General features: G+C 34.7%; 1 protein-coding gene across 3 annotated transcripts in view; it reads right to left on the bottom strand.

The window, feature by feature from the left end:
• The window catches only part of pnut (septin 7-like protein pnut), a 77,322-nt gene that overhangs the window by 42,193 nt on the left and 16,358 nt on the right, over window positions 1-18,771 (bottom strand). The window contains exon 1 of one of the 3 annotated variants that reach the window (XM_088230029.1): window positions 17,367-18,025. The exons of the other annotated variants lie outside the window; for them this stretch is intronic. Within the exon in view, the coding sequence (XP_088086155.1) occupies window positions 17,367-17,642 (276 nt within the window). The 5' untranslated portion in view covers window positions 17,643-18,025. Of the gene's footprint in view, window positions 1-17,366; window positions 18,026-18,771 lie in introns of those variants that run through there. 3 annotated transcript variants of the gene reach the window in all.

Raw genomic sequence — 18,771 nt, 5'->3', positions numbered from 1 at the left:
TGCACAAAAGATACTCTGCGATTTTGGGCTCTAGCGCCGGAATTTTTAATTTAAAAACTACAAAAAAAGTTTTGAAATTCGATTTCTTACTGCTCTAATACCCTTTATTTTTTTATTTTGTTTAATAAGCCTTTGTATTGAAGAGATGGAGTGGCTTTACCCCTTAAAGCTTCAAATACCGAACACATTAACAGGCGTTAATGCAACGTGCGACTGTGTCAGATATCAAATACATTAAAGAATTGCAATTAAAAATCTAACAAATACTTTAGGCGAGTACGTATGTATGAACATACAAATTGTTTATTCGTGCGGAGAGATCAGACAAAATTATTTTATTTAATCACATCGCGGCCGTTTTTTGCACACAGTTCTAAAGGAAATTAATTATTCTTTGTGTTTTTTATAGTACAAAAATCGCATATATCTGTTTAAATAAAAGTAGATATTGTATTTTTTTACGATAATCTAAACCGCGTGGTTAATAGTGGCGGGTATCGTTATAAATAATACATATAATGTTGAGAGCACCTGAGGTGACCAGCCCGCATGGGCCGTATGTATGCCTATGGCCTATCAAGTTACTAATCCACCACAGATGAAGGCGACACCAGCAGACCTTCTCTTGTCGGGTTTTGCTCATGCGCCGTGACCGAGGCGCAAACAGAACATTCATTTTATGGGACTTAGACTCACAAAAAGACAATATTTAAAATAATGCCTGGTAGGAGAATCGTGAATTATTATTTTGTTCATCGGCGACCAAAACTCTGAAAACCTGAGATTGTTAAATCTCTTAGCATTTCATAAAGCTAATAAATAACAAGAAAACATAGCTTATTTTGAATCGTGACTAAAAATCAACTTACATTTTTTTACCTAAAAGCGAGAACGACGAATTGAACAATTTTTCTAAATTTACAAAATTATAAATTATCTATACAGTTCGTTACTTGGTTCGCCTTCTAAAAATATAGCCTTGAAATATTTCGACAGAAATCAGAAGAAAAAAACCTAGCAGCGATACAAAACGAAGCAGAATAATGTCTGGTCGCTTAGCCAAAGAGCAGACATGTTAGGGAACCCTTGTTGAACCTCTTTCAGTCAGCATTGTAAAGATAAATACATTATTTATCGGAAAGATTTAACATACTTAGTCTTTGAGAAAAAAATATTTTAGTCATTAAAAAAAAAATTAATAAACCAGCAGTCAAATTAAGAGATCCATTATCATTCAACTGTCATGGCATGATAACTCGTACTAACGGACCATTGAGTATGCATTGCATTGTATGCAAATCGCGTACATTTTTATCCGTGACAGCGTAAATAATAATTAACTGAGATTTTCCGAGAATGGTGTATCAAATATTAGATTGTAATGTTTAATACAATTATGTATGCATATTAATTTATATGTTAGTTCAATGGGTTGAAGGGAAAAATAATTGTCGAAAAATATCAAGCTAAATTGAATATGTGCATTTTCAGGCAGATAAAGAATACAGTTGTTTGTGTGACATAGAACCAGAACCATGGACGAGAGTTGACTCGGATGCTCTCGTGAAAAGAGGTAATCGAGTAGCGAAAAGCCCAGTGATTGACGCATCGCCTACCATACCCGGGTTCGATTTCTGACAGGGTTGACGTGAAATATGAATTTTAAAGGGTGATTTTACGTTAAAATATTTCACTGCTCCTGTACTGGCATCTGAAGTATTGGAATTATCAACTTACCTTCCTGCAATAGATGATCGAGATATGCTGCGTTTGTTGTTCAAATCCAGTGCCCAGTGTATAGGGTGCGGATTTGGGTATGGTGTTAACAACGTATCGGTTGTTTCCGATATTTTTTAAAATTAAATATTTATTTATAAAAAATATGATAAAGGCAAATTTATTATGTGTTTCAAATGCTTTAATTAATGCTTTAAGTGATGTCCCATCTCTGTTGCAATCAATTTCTTTTCATGTTACCAACCGTGTCACCAGAAGTCAAAATCTGCTATTTATAAAATCTTCTAAGAGCAACTTTGGTTTTTATGCCCCAATGTCCAGAATGTGTAGATTAGTCAATTCATCACACGAATTTTTCGGGATAGATCTTCCGGCTTTTCGTAGATCTCTTCGCGACTAAACAGTGTGGGATGAAGTTGGATTGGCATGGTTTAGCTCAAAGTTATTGGTCTTTCGTTTTTTTTAATACATTGTATACAATTATTGTTTTGCCCTTGTTTGTCTTTGCTAAATAGTTTTATGTTATTTTTGTTCAGTTTCTTGCATTTATGTTTCTTCATATAACTGTTGTAATTGGCTTAGGCCGTATATATAATAAATAAATAAATTTGTCGAGTTACAAATTACACCGCTGGTAATCATACTAAACTTTGACGACAGAAATTATTTTTACCTACATAACAGCATCAGCACTCTATGAAAGTAATATAAATAAACTAATCGCTATTCCACTAACTCGTAGCTGAAGTGGAAAACCGCCTAAGTGCTCTCTGCCTGAAGGCCCTGAAGTATTAATGAACTACAGAGACCTGTGAATAAAAGCTCGACTTTAAATGGCCCGGGTCCCTCTCTCGCCCTCCCCCTCGGGCTTTTGGCACAAAGCGATCGCGGGGGAAACACCGCTCGCTGGATAAATACAACTGATGATTTTAAGTTTTAAGTACGCTTTAGAATCTAAATATTGATCCACGGCGAGCCTCAATCAAATAACAAACCCGGGACTTCCTTTCCCTTTATTTATTTATTTCATAATTATTATAAATGACGTAGGACGTAGGACGCATTAAAAAATATATATTATTGAATAATTTCGAAGCAAGAGTCGTCTTCGCGGCAGTTTATTTCCGAGTAACATTGAATCAGATCAAGTGCAGTGTGAAGGCGAACGAGGTTGGTAAAAATAGGAATACACACTTCAACGATGTCGGAACGAGGCCGCTTAACCAAACAGTAAATTGGAGCTAAGCAAAAAAGCATACGCTAGTTAAGCAACTCTTCCGCGAAACAAAAGAAATAATTGTATATTTTTACCATGCTCGTATTATTTGAAATAAAGCAAGTTCATAACATGATGAAAATGGCACTCGATTAAGTTGCACCGAACACTAACCGACCAACCACTGCAGTAAAAGTTCATGACTTCACGGTTAATGAGTGGGAGTAAGAACGCATTGAAATTTTGAGTATTTTATGTGTTTAAGTAAAAAATACAATAAAAATAGGTAAACAATATGAACAGAAAAACCAAAAAAGTAATAATATCAGTGTAAGCCCGAATTTGAATCTCGAAATTACGAAGAAATGTATTTTTTATGTTACGGACGTATCTGTAATATAACAATTTCATTTATTATGAGTTATTGTTATACATGATTTATGAGAGTATTTTTGAAAGTGATGATTACAGTACGGTGTAGGTTCTCATAGCCGATTCCTAGCAGCTCAAATGTTAATTTAATATTTACAATGAGGAACTTCAGCCCTACGGGAAATTAGATACAATAAATGTTTTCTTGCGCGAAATAAAAGCGGCTAACTAGGCAAAGTTTCCTGAAAATGTACGAATAAAATAACAATACTTTGAACGACGTCACCAGTTCATATAAATCAACCGGTTGTTAATAAGAGAGTCATGGAAGATTTCCGGCGGTTTGCTTGCCGTCAATGGAGCAATGGGCAGAACTGATCGATAATAACCGGAAGAAAACCTCTGACGTCACACGCTGAGTTATTTCAGAAATTCAAAACTTTAAAAATCATAGCGTTGGTAATACGATACATAAAAATTGAAAAAAAAAACATTTTTTAGCTTAGTTTAATAAGTTTAATTTAACTTTTAACAAATAAAAAGACAAAAAAACACTCAACTGAAAATCCAGCGATTAACGCTCATAATGCCACAAAGTATCAAGAAAAAACTTATTTTACTTTTGACCAAGAAAAATTGAGAATGTTTTATTTTAAATTCGATTAATCACGAATATATTATTTTAAAAAACATATGATACAAAATATTATCACTATTTTGAGATAATAATTAAAACACGAAAAGACACCGCATCAGTTAACAAAATGTATACTGCCCACGTGCCTACGTTATTGTGATAACGTGCATAGCAGGTAATTGTGAGCTATAATATACTTACATTAATTTACCTATCCAAAACCAATAGAAAATAAATTAGGAAAAAATATAGCTTAAAAAAGTTTCTTTAAAACACCAGCGAAAATAAGCGAAACAACAAATTTAATAAATACAAACAACGCGTTTTTTCCTACCCGTTTCTATATTTTTATAGGTAGGGAAACAATATGAACTTAATGATTTTGCGAACTTCTATTTACTTCTATGTTTTTTTTAAATTACTCATATTCGAGCTGTCGAAGAGGAGGTTTGCGTTGTCATTTATGGTATATACATGATTTCCTTTTACTAGATACTAGGGACGGCATGGTTTACAGCGTTTCACTGGAGGGCAAAAGTACGAGTAACAGTGTGGGTGGAAGAGATACAAAGGGGTAATGAGCGCCATACCCACACAAGAGACGAGAGGAGAACGATTCTTTTACAACAATCAACACCTACACTCGGATGAACGAGGAAGACACAAAACACCTTATTCCGAGAGAGGCGGAGAAAATGCGAATACTCCCATAACATCTCTCGGCCTCCATAAATTCAATAATAAAAACAAGAGATATTATAATATAATATTATGACCTCACACGAATTCGCAAGCGTGTATATGTTATACATAGTTTCATATCGTAATGAAACATAAATAAATCAGTTGTGGGTATACATATACACACATTTATATCTGAAGAACGTGTTCTCTTGTTACGTGTGTATTTGGTTCGATTTGAAGTGGCAAACTCAAAATAAAACCGGGACTAACCACAGATGTGTTGGGTTAGTAAATGAGTCACGAAATCTACTTCACATTTGAGATATGAAATTATTCAACTTAGCGAGACATCGAAAGGTTTCAAAATAAGGAGATACAATTTAAAATAAATATGTAAAAATAAAATTTACGTAAATAGCATGTTTTATATAATTTTAGTATCAATGCATTTTTATTTTATTTAAGTTTTAATGAAACATAAATAAATCAGTTGAGGGTATACATATACACACATTTATATCTGAAGAACGTGTTCTCTTGTTAGGTGTGTATTTGGTTCGATTTGAGGTGGCAAACTCAAAATAAAACCGGGACTAACCACAGATGTGTTGGGTTAGTAAATGAGTAACGAAATCTACTTCACATTTGAGATATGAAATTATTCAACTTAGCGAGACATCGAAAGGTTTCAAAATAAGGAGATACAATTTAAAATAAATATGTAAAAATAAAATTAACGTAAATAGCATTTTTATATCATTTTAGTATCAATGCATTTTTATTTTATTTTAGATTTAATGAGTAAATTAATTAATGAAATAGCTCAACGTACATTTTTATGTTCCGCTACTAGCAACTCACAGAGACTATAAACATTGTAATAATATCATTCCTAGCTACCGCTTAAATATTAAATAAAAAATACACGAATATATTCATCTTTTTACTTTTTTTATAAAATGATAATGATAAAAAAAAAATCTAAAAAAGAAGTTCCTTGGATTAAGAGAAATACGTGGTTTTATTCAAATTACTCTGATAATTATTTATCATAGTTTTGTTTGCAATTCGCTTTAGAAATTAAAACATCTTAAATCCAAATTACCGGAACACAAATATTTTATTAAATACCTATTTTTCTCGCATGTAGTGTACAGTATCACATAAAAAAATAAAAACCTATGAAATTGATCATAAACATTATTAAAACGTACTAATTCGGCTAACAACAGAGGTGGATTACTTTGACAGGCAGGGGGCATGTTACTTTATTACAGATTCGTGTTACAAGTCAGACATGCACGATAATTGTTTCGGCTTTTCACGCTCACTTTCAATACGAAGAATATAATATTTCCTCCACTTGTTCCATACCTCCTTTTTTCTATTCTCTTCCAGAAATGTTGCGTCCCCGAAATCAGAGCATGACACGAAGAACCGGATTTCTTTTGTCAGTAGAGAAAATTTCAAGCCAGGTCTAGCCATATGTGTCACTCTACGAGCTTTATCCGCTTTTGATTGTCTCAGCGATTTCGTGGCGGCTAATCTCATTGTACGGAGCGAGTCGTTTATGTTAGCTAAACAATATCAATCTGCCGAGCGCATTATTATATTAAAGCACGCTCTATTTACATTACCTACGCAGTGCACGCGCAACAATATGTGTTCGTTATAGGCTCCTATATAAACAAATTACAGAAATAAACATCTGAATCAATCAAATATATAGAATACTTCAAAGTCCAACCGATGTAATCTTGTCAAAAATGGGACAGTCGCGTCCCAGCACTCACTTACTATTAATATGCCCAATTCCAAGCGGAGTGAAAATAAAAAGTTAATTAGATTGATTAGACAATTGATTAGGAAGTTAAAGGTGCACCGGGACTCGCGAGGGCACGGGATTAATTGGAACGCTCGCCTTAAACGGTAATACCATAACTACTGAAAATACTAAATCAAGGATGAAAGGCTAAAAAGATATTTATTTTCAGCTGTATTCATAAATTTCAAATATGAACACATTACTAACTATCCCGAAGACTGAAAATATAATACGATACAAATGATGCTATAAATATAACGATTAGCACGTGCATACAATACGACCGAAATCGGGGAAACAAATGAAACGGTTGGTGACTCATTAATGAAGCAATGTATTTTTGTGAAATTTCCACGTCACGCGCTTTAAGCTGAAAGCTCCGAGTCTTGTATTAGTCCACAGTCCACAATCCATACACCGAGGGCTCACTCGGATCGAGGATGGCGTGTACCGTGTACTGTGTACCGACAACCAGTATCCACTATCCAGTACCGGTACTGGCATACTATTACTATCAACCACGCGGCCGCCGGATCGATTACAAATTATACCGGGACTATTGTTAAGAGAAACAGATTTCTAAACTCAAACAATTGATTAGAGAGAGTTTGTGACAAAAACACAGGATTCAAATAGGTCCCGCGCAAGATGAAGAATTACGTACTTCTGAATTATTTCGATACAAAGTGCGGTACGTCTACTTGTTCTCTCGAGACTTAGATAATAATTCGCTAGACAGTTTCCAGATACAAAAGGTCACGACAACGATTAATCACAAGACTTAATTAGTAATTCGTTATAAATTAACAAAAGAAACCACAATTTTAATAAATTATATGACAAAAACAAATCATATTCCAGAATGTACAAACAAACAGTCGGGATAAATTATAACTATTATCCTTACAGGAAATTCTTCGAACAGACTATTTTGTCACTGTCTATAATAAGATATCCCGCCTCCTGTTCCCACTTAAGCGCATACTAAAATGAATGTCTTCATGATCATTTTAGTTAAGTGAACGTGAAAACTAAATTAATTTGGTTACAATATAAAAATAACCATTGAACACGTTAATAAACAAAAATCATTCTCATAAAAACAGAAAGTTTAGTAAAACTATTACTACATTATGAATTATAATCATATTATTAACCAATTAAAATAAGAAATGAAGCTAAAAATTATATTTATCTTAGTGGTTAAGTCAATGAAAACGAGACACATTATAAAAATAACAATTTTATATTCAGAAAATTATTTTTTATGTACCTACGAGAATTTTACTCGTCACGAACGGTAATAGTAAGCAAATATTGTAATTAGAAACCATGGTGCTAATATTATAAACAAAGGTAAGATATTTATGTAATCAGGATAATATAAACATTAGTGAAGGTAAATAATATCAAATCATACCGAATTAATTGCTTTAATTACTTACAAAACAGTAACTACACATTTATTTAATGGTATATTCTAAACGAAAATATTTTGTTATGTGTAAAGAGTGACTATGCATATCGCGATAAATAATGGACTGAGAAAAGTATATAATTTAACTCAACCATAATAAGGAAGATTAGGGAGATTTTTTTACTCTGCAAATATGCGCTGATTGAATTGGATATTCTTGGCGTTTGTTTGATATGCTCTATGCTACGCATCTCTTCCTCGGGCCCATTTCACAGATATCACCCAAATCCACACGACACGGCAAAATCGGGGTAGATTGACATTTATTATATTATTTTGTGTTTAAAAAAAATATTCAGCGGCTATTCCCAAGTAAAAATCCCGCAAAAGGAAATCGGGTGGAGATTAGTCGGCATCATGGTGTGCGGTTAGTGCGTTTACTTGCCATTAAACAAATAAAAATAATTAAAAATTATTTTAAAAAAACAATCCACGCTATGTTTTTTTATCGTGCCGTGTGTATTTTTACACATGTCTGAAATGGGCCTAGGTTTATCGGCTGCGCGCCCGGTATGGCGTATGGCCACATTCGGATCAAACTCCATCGTTCAGTCTTGTCTTCTAAGACACGACTTAAGAAATTATGATAAATAAATAAATAAAAAAATGTTCCGTTAGCATTCTGCTATACCCGCTATTTTTCATTTATATGCACGTTAAAAAAAATATTTTTTTTTTTTTTTAAAGTACGGAGGGACATTTGATATGACATAAGAACATAAGAACGAAAAAAAATAGATCGAATAATGAATTATGTTCAATTAATGGATTCTTTATTTACAAGTTATTTCAGCAGTTTGAGAAGACCGCAATTTTCAGCAATTAAATGACTGTGACACAGAAAATGATAAATAATATTGTTTAAAAGATTTTTCAACAAATAAATAGATATGATAATAATACTCCCTATCGATAGTTTTTTTTTTAAAAAGATAAACTATAACTATTGAATGAATAAAAATTTAACAATAATGCATGTTGAATAGATAGAACCGGGTTGTGGTCCCGTGGCTAATGTCGCAGACTCGCGTATCAAAGGCCACAAACACACAACTCGTTGAAAATGACCACAAAAAATTGGGTAAATCATAAGAACGTTATATTATTTTTTTAAAAAGAATCTCGTATCCGTTTTGATGTTTCGATAATAATTACAGAAAACGACACTGTTTGAAAACGACCCATGAAATAACTTACAGAAATGTGACCTTTAGCCCTTACTCTAAAATATTTACATGATTTGCCAATGTCTTTTGAAAATATTTTCTTGTATAAATGAAATAAGGTAGAACACAAGAGAATTTGACTCAAGACTTTGCAGTAGTAAATAAGACAGACATCATCTCAATACTACCGTAATTCTTGCCAGCTGTCAGAAGACAAAATAATGTAAGGAATAAGCAGTGAAAAATTATTGAAGTGTTGTTTTTTTTAGGGTTTGCACTAATTAGCTAATTGAAAAAAGACATGTCGTAATCGAAGCCACAATCAATAATTTATGATGACTAATTAATTATTATTCGTGGTCATTCTACTGTGTTATAAAATCGTGTCGAATCTTATTTTACTAAACAATGATAATGGAAACAAAAGAATGTGTTAATCACATAAATTTAAACATACATAGCTTATCATTATGAATACATTTTTATTTAATAATAAGTATTTATAATAGTTTGTGTAAAGTCACTAAAATACATGGTTATATTGTTTAACATTAAAAATAGCCAAGTGGTTAAAATACTGACTTTATTACATTTTATAAGGTTTACTTTAAAGATATTTAAATGCTATAATTCTGAACATTGCAATTAGAACTGTTTAGCTCAATTATTGAACATTGCAATTAAATGAATAAAATTAGAATACGCGCGGCAGTGATGGCTGACATCGTAAAAACCTCCGTAATTTTTGTATGAGGTGCAACGACCAGTGAAAAAACTTTTACAATATTTTATTTTGACATTTTTTTTTGTACATTTTTATATTATTAATTAAAACCCCGTGAAAGTCCCGCCCCAAGCACAAGAGAGTTGCCTCGTTTTTGGAGATAAACTGCACTAAAATTCATAATATTATACTGAAATGTAAGATACCCGTTTATCAAATATAGAAATTGAAAGTGCAAGAAAAAATGTATCTTAGCTGTATTATATTATATTAAATAAAATAAATAAATAAATGTTATTATTTTTAGATGATTAATGTAATACTAAAGCAAATTAACTGACATATTCACACATACGACTATTAAAAAAACAGCGACATGAAATATCTATTTTAAAATAATCTCGTATGTGTCGTACTACGAGTATGTACCTCATTAATTATTTAATAATAATTGTGTGCAATTTCCATTTTAGAAAATCGATGTAGGATGTGTGTAGGAAAAACGAAATAATATAATCTTCTTATCCATCTTACAAATTAATATAATCTGCATGATGCAAACATAATTAGGAAATCTTAATATTTACGTATTGTACTATATACATATGCAACACACAACACAGGTAAAAGGCGGCTGCAGCGCGGAGATTTACAGGGAATATTTTTCAAAACTTCTCCGACAGTCGTGGGCCTGAATAGTAATGATTCTCCATAGAAGAAAACAAGAAACAAGGAACACTCGACACAAATACAACAAAACTTTACTCTGGCAGAAGGTAGAACATGTCCCGTGTTGGAATATTAGGATATTCTTATTATATATATAGCGTCTCCCAACTCACAATACGTGACGAGGACTGTCGATACAAGCAAGTACATCTAATTATTTATAGTTCGATAAAGACGCTAATATTTTTTAAGCTGTCATGTTTGAAGGCTTTGAAGTAAATATCTCGAATATTTAGGTGCTCTGTTTGATGTTAAACGAGCACAACGAGTTTTAATTTGATTAATAATAACATTAATCACGGTGGCGATACGATATACGAGGGTCGTTCAATATATTCTCCATATTGATATGAAGGAGTGCAACTATGAATAAATAGTTAATTACTTCGTTTTATTGCACTAATTAGTAATATAAGTACCGAGTTTCATAACAAACGGATCATTTGTCATTGATTAGCTGTCCCCGAAACATAAGCAAGAGGAGTCATTTCGCAAAGTTAAACAAACTCGAGTACCGTGCCGTTATAAAATTCCTTACCAAACAAGGAAAAGATCAGAAAACCGTCCACAAAGAGATGTCAGAAGTTTACGGGGAGTCTGTTCCTTCATTATCGAGAGTTCAAAAGTGGCCCAGTGAATTTAAGAGGGGCAGAGAGAGCATAGAAGACGACGAGCGATTCGGTCGGCCAATCGAGGCCAGTAATGAAGAAAATGTGGAGAAAATAGAAAAATTCATATTGGAGGATGCCAGAATGAAGGTGAAAAAGATAGCCGAGATTACTAGCCTATCCAATGGTACCATTGTTTCTATTTAACACGACCGCCTACACATGTCAACAGTCAGTGCAAGATGGGTGCCGAGATTCCTAACGCCACTCTAAAAATCTCACCGCGTACAAAGCTGCAAAGGGTTTTTGGAGCTCTGTGTTGAAAATTCTAAAGAAACTATCGACAAAATTGTTACTGGGGATGAAATTTGGGTTTATCGCTATGATCCTGAGAGTGAGCAGGATTCCATTCAGTGGCATCGAAAAGGTACAGAGCACTCAAAGAAGTTCAAGGTGACACAATACGCAGGGAAGGTCATAGCTACAGTTTTCTGGGATTCCCAGGGAATTTTGCTGATAGATTACAAGAAAAAGGGCATTAATATCACTGGAAAATACTACTCCCTACTAACACCCTTCATCAATTGAGAGATGCAATCAAAGAGAAAAGGCGGGGGAAATTGGCCAGAGGGATCCTGCTCATCCACGACAATGCACCGGTGCACAAGGCTCAAGTTGCAAAGGCTGCAGTTCGTGAATGTGGTATCGCAGAAATCAAACACCCACCGTATAGTCCAGACCTGGCACCTAGCGACTTTTTCTGTTTCCAAATCTAAAGAAAGACATTCGTGGGAAACGATTTGACGACGATGACTCGAATGAAGCGGCGATTAATGAGCATTTTAATAGCAAACCGGAATCATGATATTTGAGGGTTTAAATAAATTGATTGCTAGAAGTAAGAAGTGCACAGATATTAAGGATGACTATACTGTGAAATGAAAAAAATATTTTTAACCTAAGTCTTTTCCTTCATACCCATACCGCGAATATATTGAACGCCCCTCGTAGGTACAGTATACAGGTTTAGTAATTACCGTATCTAGTGGAAACTAGCGTGGCACCGAAAAGACGATGACATGGTCCCGACGTTCGTTTGTTACGAACATGCGTGGTGTAAAGTGACGAATGGTAAAATTACATTAAAATATTGAGACACATTCTACGAATACCAATAAAACATGTGAAATGGATTTAGAAAAATTAATTGTTTTGAAAACAAATTTGTATATTGTGAAGAAATATTTTTACACATTTTAATTTTTATGAAATATGTCTTTACAAAAACGCGACATGTTTAGCCTTGACAGTTGTGACGTCAAAATTCGTGACGATGTTCTATTTAAATTTAAACGGTCAAAATTTAACCGAATCGTGATGTATAAGGGGCGTGGCCAATGTAGCGGGAATTCAGAATTATAAATTTAAAAATATTGTTTATGCTACTAATAAGTACAAAAAATATTTTTTTCACTCGACAGTATTTCTTAGACCCTTATTAATTTATAACAGCAAAAAAACGTGATATTTCACTATTAGAATGATTAATATAAGTACATATATTTATGCATTTGATAAAGATAAAAGCGTGAGGTGCACAGTATTGGGAAAAAAATATGAAATATATTGGCAAAAAATGATTTGCAGCATTCATATCAACTAGTAACATTTCTATTTCACTACATAAAAAAATGCAAATATTATTTTTATATCCAGAAGCCGGTGTGTAGTATTATTTTAGTTCGAAATATTATAAAAAATATAAGCAGTGTAATTTTTCAAATTTAAAAAATAAATATTGGTGTTCCTATGATTGAATAAAATATTTTATTTTAGAGGGCATTTTCAACGACCTGTAAATAACTCAGTATTAGAAGATGGAAATCAAATTGGGATAGAGCCTCGGACCTATGAACCGTTAGTCCGCGGCACTAGCCACGGGACCACAACCCGATTAAACTTTAGTTACCAAATATTTTATTTTAGTACTACAAACTGAACCACTCAAATAAATAAAAAAAACACACTTATTGTACGAAATCTCTCATCGTTTGAGCAAAGCCTAAATATCTTTAGCCACTTTCTCCCCTCGGTTTACAAACGAAGGCAATCTAGACTTGGCTCGTTTTTTAAGCAGTCTCGCTTGTATTTTTATATTTCTCCCCAAATCATATTATATAGTGAGTCAACCACCTCCTTTCTTACGGTGATTTCACCCTCCTTATAACAAACTATGTACCTACATGGGCTCACAATTCGTCCCCGAAAACGCCTTCATTCGCGTACTGATTTAAGACCGATACCCAAGAAAGATAAACAAAAAGCATTTGCATGTTGTGTGTTTTATAAACCGGTTATGTATTATGATATTTATTTATCCCATTTATGTTTACGTTATTCCACACTTTCAGTTTTTTCTATATGGAGTTCTACAAAATAAACACCAAATCAATCAATAGGTTTTTTAAAATAGTTCTCTCTATATTCATGTGGCTACTTTTTACTGTAAAACATGTATATAAAAAACATATATATCATGATTGTAATGTATATCGTCCTTATAAATGGCCACTGGGTGTACCTACATAAAAACGAATCAATAAAATAATATAACCAAATATAAGTGTCAGTCGAACCAAAATATCAAGGCGTTGACAACATTATTGAGGATCGAATCGGGGGAAAGTAGTAATAACATGAAAGTCAGTATTATTTCTCTTCTGAAAATAAATTTGATGAATATTTTTTGCGTATAACTTTCGGATTGCGATTGTAATTATTCTGTCCAGCTTGTGGCGGCAGCGGCAGCCCGCGGACCGGTTGTCACGCCCCCTCCCTATCGATCCAACACCGACGGTGAATCACCTCCGAAGGGATACGGGTACAAGGTACTGGAGTACTCTCCACACTACACACTGCACTACTCACTACATCGTCGTACAATAATACCCGAACCCAAACTTCTTCGAAATTGGAAAGTTTTCCATTTCCTTTCTATAGGATTCTCGGAACAAAGCGTCTTCGCTGTCGACATTTGTTTGGTAAATATTGAACGACAAGTGCATTTATATTATCACCTACTCTTGGATTCTTCTTTACTCGGTTAAAATCGAAAGCAACGCGTTTCGCAAGAGATCGTGTTATAGAAATACATATTATTATTTCAAATACAAGATACAAAAGTTGTTTTATATTTATCATCATTAAAAAATAAGAAATATTCATCATACCCCTCCCTATCCGCACTCTAAAGTGCATGTGGCGCGACATTGGAACACCAAATGCTGCGAGGAATTGAAGAAATGTGAATATTCAAACATAGGCAGAATGGTGAATGTTACACAATGTGTAAAGTAGCCACTTAAACCAACCAATGAAAGATAATAAGCTCTGTGAATGCACAGACTTCTATCTTCCATTTTTTTAATGTTCTCCGAGTCTGTTGAAATACGTTAATCTTGATAACTCCCTAGAGCACCTAGGGAGTTAAATCCAAACCTTGTCTACAAAGATATCATTTCACAGATAGAGAAAACGTGAAATTAATTAATTTTTGTTACATACGACCCTAATAATATTACTATTATTAACAGTATTCATAAATGTATGAATAGGTACTGTTTACAGAACCAAATGGAAGTTTAATGACTTCCTTGATGAAATAAATGTGTAGGAAGTTTTTTTTAATAAAAAAGGATATACAAAAATCGCGTGAGAAAGGGATCAGAACATCAAGTAGACAAGAATATGTGTAGCCGTCATTTAAAGGGTATTTTTTACAAAATGGCAGAAGAGTTGAGCTTTTTCGGCGCCGTTGGAGCGAAGCTTTCTCGGTCATATACTACCATGTGGCCGCTTGCTGGGTGCACATTGCACATATGTTGTCGACATTATGCGCAACAATCTCTAACCATTCATGAACCCGTGCAGAAAGTCGAGCTGCATCAAGACTCGACTCAGTCAACGGAATACAATGTATTTTGACATTCTGACGTTAAAAGGGGGCAAATGGCAGATTTCAGAAGTAGAGGGGGCTAAACAAACTTTAATGTGTAAAGTCGTATTAAGTCAAGGCGTCCGGTTGCACATTGCACATCTTATCAAATTATACTCGTATGTTGTGGTAGGTAGTAATAATCACACTTCAGTGCGCATTTCGCAAATCAAACCTAACATATTGAAAATGTGATTATTTGTTGCTTGGAGATAATATTACATTATAATTTGTGTGTATATATTTTACATTTTCATACATTAGTTTTAGAGTATCATTTTGTTCACTTAAGGCTATAATCTGATATAAAATGAGCCGTTCTTTCAAAATCACGTATTAAAAAAATTAATCAAATAAACATTAGACAAAAACAATCATTTTCTTAAGTATTTCTGATTAAAAAAAAAAAGTACTCAAAAATATTTTATATAATTACTTTTCGACCGGCAGATTACGCCTCTCGAAATTTGGACCAAAGTTAGGTACATTGGTACTCATATATAGTGTTTGCGTTTTAAAGTGGCAAAATCGAATGATTTCCTTACTTTTTATCAGACTACAGGTTTAATGCAACTGCAACTTTTTCACAACGGTAACCTTTTAATTGAATTATGTAAGTGCAAGCTGATCACAAGTATATTTTATGAATCCAGGACTCATATTTCAAAATACTCAGTCAATATGTTTGTCCTTGGTACGTGATAATATGTTCGTTCGCTGCCCCCATAAGAAACCTCAATACTAAAGCTTTCTTTAATACTTGCCAAAAGGCCGCAATTCACGTTTCTTGCTAATTTATTCCTCGAGTGAGTCACGTCTCACGTCCCTTGTGAATATTTCGGCCGACTATGGAATATTGTCTGGCCGTGACAACGGGTCCATAAATTCAATGCAAACAGCGGTAGGTAATAATTCTCAATGTTGTAGGGACTGGTGCATAGTGCATGCGTGCACTGTACTTAACATTGTAAGACGCGACAGCGACAGCACAACCCTATTTAACCCCACAATCATTCCGACACTCGCATATTGCAATCGTTCTTATGTAAATGTATACAATACGCACAATAAAAAGGGTAGGTTTGAATAATTAGCTACTTCACGCCCTAAAAACTATTTAATATTATTTGATATCACATACATAATAAATAACTGTGTTTTCGACAAAGCATGCATTGACTTTTGATATTAATTCGTGTGGGGTCTCCAATTTCATGTAAAATAAATAAGCTACGCGTTTGATGACCCCAAAAAATATATAAATAGCTTGCATAAAAATTGAATTTTTTGAAGATAAGCAACCCAAACATTGAATTTATATTTAGAAATTCAGATCACCTATCTAAAAAGGCTAATATTCTATATTTTTAGAAGTCGTTTTCCTTTAAAGATCAGCAGTTGAGCAATTTTAAGACATGATTTTTGTGATTGAATAAATATAAAACTCTAGGTAATGTGTGTATTTTAAAGTAGTAGAGATAGTCTTCAAATACAAACGGTTAATCTTATATTACGATTTATCCAGGTCAAATTGATAAGACTTTTGGACGTAAAAATTCGATAGATCTTTATATGTACAGGGTATGTATGGGTGGCAGATAACAGCTAGCATCTAGCACTAGCAGTTAGGGTGCGAGTATACATTGGGGTCGGGCAGTCTAGGGTCTAGAGTTTAGGGGATGTATTAATTCGGGTTGGGGCGGGGCGGAAGAAGTTACAGCGGGGGTGGCGCCCCCAACCGACAGCCGCTAGCTCACTGTCAAGGTAAAGTGCAACCAAACTTTAATGAAGGTATTCGAAGCGGGGAGTGCGGAGTGTTCTATAGCATTGTTAAAACGAATGAGCTTATCCGTGAATTATTATTGTATCAGTGTATATCCTTTTATCTACCCAGACCACAACCGCAAGATACGAGTTGTCTGCACAAATGATTATTTATAACTTATCTCGATATACTAACGATATCATTAGAGTAATTAGAAAGTGGTAAATCATTATATTCGATCGATTTCTTTCGTTTTTTAGCTGAAACACTCGTAATATGCAGCTGGCAAAATTATAGCGGCCGTTTTCAAAGTGACAGGTGGTTCACTTACTATTGTCAAAAAAGAGAAACCACAAAATGAACCTAAATCCTAGCGTATTTGAATAAAATATCCGTGTTATAAGCATCGAAAGTACGAGTTGTCCCGCTCACCACGGAATCCGGCGTGTCTATGAGCCGCTGGCGGAGAGCCAGGCGCTCCAAGCTCGCCAGGCGGCAAGAGCCCCCGGAGGGCTCGGCGCGGTCCCGCAGCCCGCCGTTGCTGAGCAGCCCCGCGCCTCCGTTGCCCGCGTTGAATGAGGCCGAGGAGTGGCGGGGCAGCGTGGGCGGGGGCACGGCCCTGGCGCGCCCCAGCAGCCCGCTACTGCCGTACAGGAAGCCCCCGTTGCTGGTGCTCCCGGGGCGCCCGTTCACGCTGTTCCCGTTCATTGCGGCTCCGAGAGCATCTCCTTCGCCGGTCGCCAGAATTACAGCCCCCTCGGAACGGCTAACGCCGAAGTTTACACTGCACTGATATCCACGAACTGAAAACTCCGATATGTCCGAACCGCGGTAACGCTATCAGACTACTAAACTACTAAACTACTAAACGACAAATACACAATTGACACCGAAACAGCTGTAAGACAGTTCGTCACTTCCTACGCGAATCGTGTGTGACTAGATCGCGAGTTCAAACTGATAAGGTGAAGGCACTCGATTGCACCGGCTACAACTCGCGGCGTGTGAGACTATGAGAATACTAACAGCAGTAGACCGAGCTGCGGCGGGGCGTCGGACGTCAAGCGGGGGCCGCGGCGTGGCACAGAGTGCCGCTTGCCGCCACCCCGCCCGACGCCGCCACCCCCTCCCGACACACTATCACCTAGCATATTCCTGGAAGAGGGAATCCAACGAGGAATGTATTATGATTGTACGCAAAGATACGTTATTTTTTTTATTTTAAACATATATATTTCTTACAGCTAAATCATATTTCACTTCGTATCACTTCATTATTTAGTACATGTTGTGAAATAATAAAAAAACACATGGATGAGTTAGTATTAATATTTTACTGAATTATAACTGCATACCTAAAATGATTTTTAAAACTGTAGATTTGGTTAACAGTACGATTTTGAACGTTCTTGAAATCATAAAGAAATTTACACTTTTTTTATATTATAACGTACTAAAATACAAGATTCAATAATAAATTATGTAGGTACATGCATATGTATTTGTTTTAAAACGAAGATATTTATTATTTTTATTTGTCCCCTTATATTGTGAAAGAAAGGAGCAGTAGGACGGAGTTGGATGACAAATATGTTTGTTTAGTACTTAGATAATAAAGGAAAGGAATTTCAAAGATAATTCTCTTATCATGTTTGCACCAAAGAGTTTTGTGAAAGAAAATGGCAAAATTGCACGCTGCAACATGTCGACTGAGCAAAGTGCATTCTTACGAGCTGCCTGAAAACGCATTTCACTATAGTATTTCCAAGCGTTTATTTAACTTTTGACACATGGGCGCCTATAAAGTTCCGTAATTATTGACAGGCAACCATAGACC

This window comes from Micrasema longulum, unplaced genomic scaffold (assembly GCF_059751315.1).
Source record: "Micrasema longulum isolate JH-2025_06_02 unplaced genomic scaffold, ASM5975131v1 h1tg000725l, whole genome shotgun sequence".
In the NCBI taxonomy this organism is placed as follows: domain Eukaryota; kingdom Metazoa; phylum Arthropoda; class Insecta; order Trichoptera; family Brachycentridae; genus Micrasema; species Micrasema longulum.
This window is presented reverse-complemented; position numbering and strand designations above follow the sequence as displayed.